General features: G+C 38.8%; 1 protein-coding gene across 1 annotated transcript; it reads left to right on the top strand.

Annotated features, from left to right (window-relative positions):
• The first annotated feature begins 101 nt into the window (after nucleotides 1–101).
• LOC110305012 (olfactory receptor 1496-like) lies at nucleotides 102–1,034 on the top strand. The gene has a single exon (XM_021176752.1). It carries the CDS (start codon nucleotides 102–104, stop codon nucleotides 1,032–1,034), a length of 933 nt encoding a protein of 310 aa, XP_021032411.1.
• Nucleotides 1,035–1,729: the final 695 nt, after the last annotated feature.

Here is a 1,729-nt window from a genome sequence, read left to right as displayed (position 1 = left end):
GGAGGAGGAGTAGAAGAAGAAGAAGAAGAAGAAGAAGAAGAAGAAGAAGAAGAAGAAGAAGAAGAAGAAGAAGAAGAAGAAGAAGAAGAAGAAGAAGGGTAATGAACAACAAAACTGTCATCACCCAGTTCCTCCTCCTTGGCCTGCCAATCCCTCCAGAGTACCAACACCTATTCTATGCCCTGTTCCTGGCCATGTACCTCACCACCATCTTGGGAAACCTGCTAATCATTGTCCTCATTCAACTGGACTCCCATCTCCACACACCAATGTACTTGTTTCTCAGCAACTTGTCTTTCTCTGACCTCTGCTTTTCCTCTGTCACAATGCCCAAATTGCTACAGAATATGCAGAGTCAGGACCCATCCATCCCCTATGGAGGTTGCCTGGCACAAATATTCTTCTTTATGGTTTTTGGAGATATGGAAAGCTTTCTTCTTGTGGCCATGGCCTATGACCGCTATGTGGCCATCTGCTTCCCTCTGCATTACACTAGCATCATGAGTCCTAAGGTCTGCACTTGTCTAGTGCTACTGTTGTGGATACTGACGACATCACATGCCACAATGCAAATTCTGCTCACAGTAAGACTGTCTTTTTGTGAGAACAATGTGCTTCTCAACTTTTTCTGTGACATATTTGTTCTCTTAAAGCTGGCCTGCTCAGACACTTATGTTAATGATTTGATGATACTTATCATGGGAGGGCTCATCATTGTTATTCCATTCCTGCTCATTGTTATATCCTATGCAAGGATCATCTCCTCTACTCTTAAGGTTCCATCTACTCAAGGCATCCACAAAGTCTTCTCTACCTGTGGCTCTCATCTGTCTGTGGTGTCTCTGTTCTATGGGACAATTATTGGTCTCTACTTATGTCCATCAGGTAATAATTTCAGTCTAAAGGGGTCTGCCATGGCTATGATGTACACAGTGGTGACTCCCATGCTGAACCCCTTCATCTACAGCCTGAGGAACAGAGACATGAAGAGAGCCCTAATAAGAATAATTGGCAGTAAGAAAATCTCTCTGTAATGGTGACATTTGAGATTGTTACTTAACTTTATCTAATAAATGTATTGATATTAATATTTTATATCAGATATTATCCATCATCATAGGACCTACAAGGAAGTCCATGCTATGTAACTGTTGAGTATGTGAAAGAGAAAAAGTTTGATGCAGAAGTCAAAGTAGAAAAGATTATTTTTGATATCTGGCAACATCTTTTGCCTTACCTTGAATAAACAATTTGGAAATGAAGAGAGAACGAGGTACTGTCTATTATAATCTCTTTTTCTCTTCAGTTATGGTAACCTTTTATTATTTTTAGCCTGGCTTTAATGTTCACTGATGTTTCAGTTAAAGTCATTTAAGTAATGAATTTATTGCATCCAATAACAGTCAAATATCTCCACAACCCAACTTCCTTCTACAGATTTCCCCTCAGTGAGTTTGACATATTTTTTCCCTAGTTCCTTTAATTCTTTTCCAAATCATGTTATTCTTTTGACTATTCTTGACCCTGAGCAAATCCGGGGGGAGGATTGTTTTGTTCAACAATGGCATTTTTAAAAAATAACTTTTACCTTAATATTCGAAATTCATCAGTAACCAGGCACCATTCAATTTAATTTACTTCTCAAAGATGAAGGAAAGAAGGAAGAGAGCTAGAAGCTGCTAATACCTCATGTATGTTTTATATGTGACCTTGTAAACAATCCATTTAT

Source organism: Mus caroli, chromosome 11 (genome assembly GCF_900094665.2).
Source record: "Mus caroli chromosome 11, CAROLI_EIJ_v1.1, whole genome shotgun sequence".
NCBI classification, from domain to species: Eukaryota; Metazoa; Chordata; class Mammalia; order Rodentia; family Muridae; genus Mus; species Mus caroli.
This window is presented reverse-complemented; position numbering and strand designations above follow the sequence as displayed.

Excerpts from the sequence above, each read along its gene's own strand:
- LOC110305012 (XM_021176752.1), top strand. The coding sequence starts at position 102 with ATGAACAACAAAACTGTCATCACCCAGTTCCTCCTCCTTGGCCTGCCA.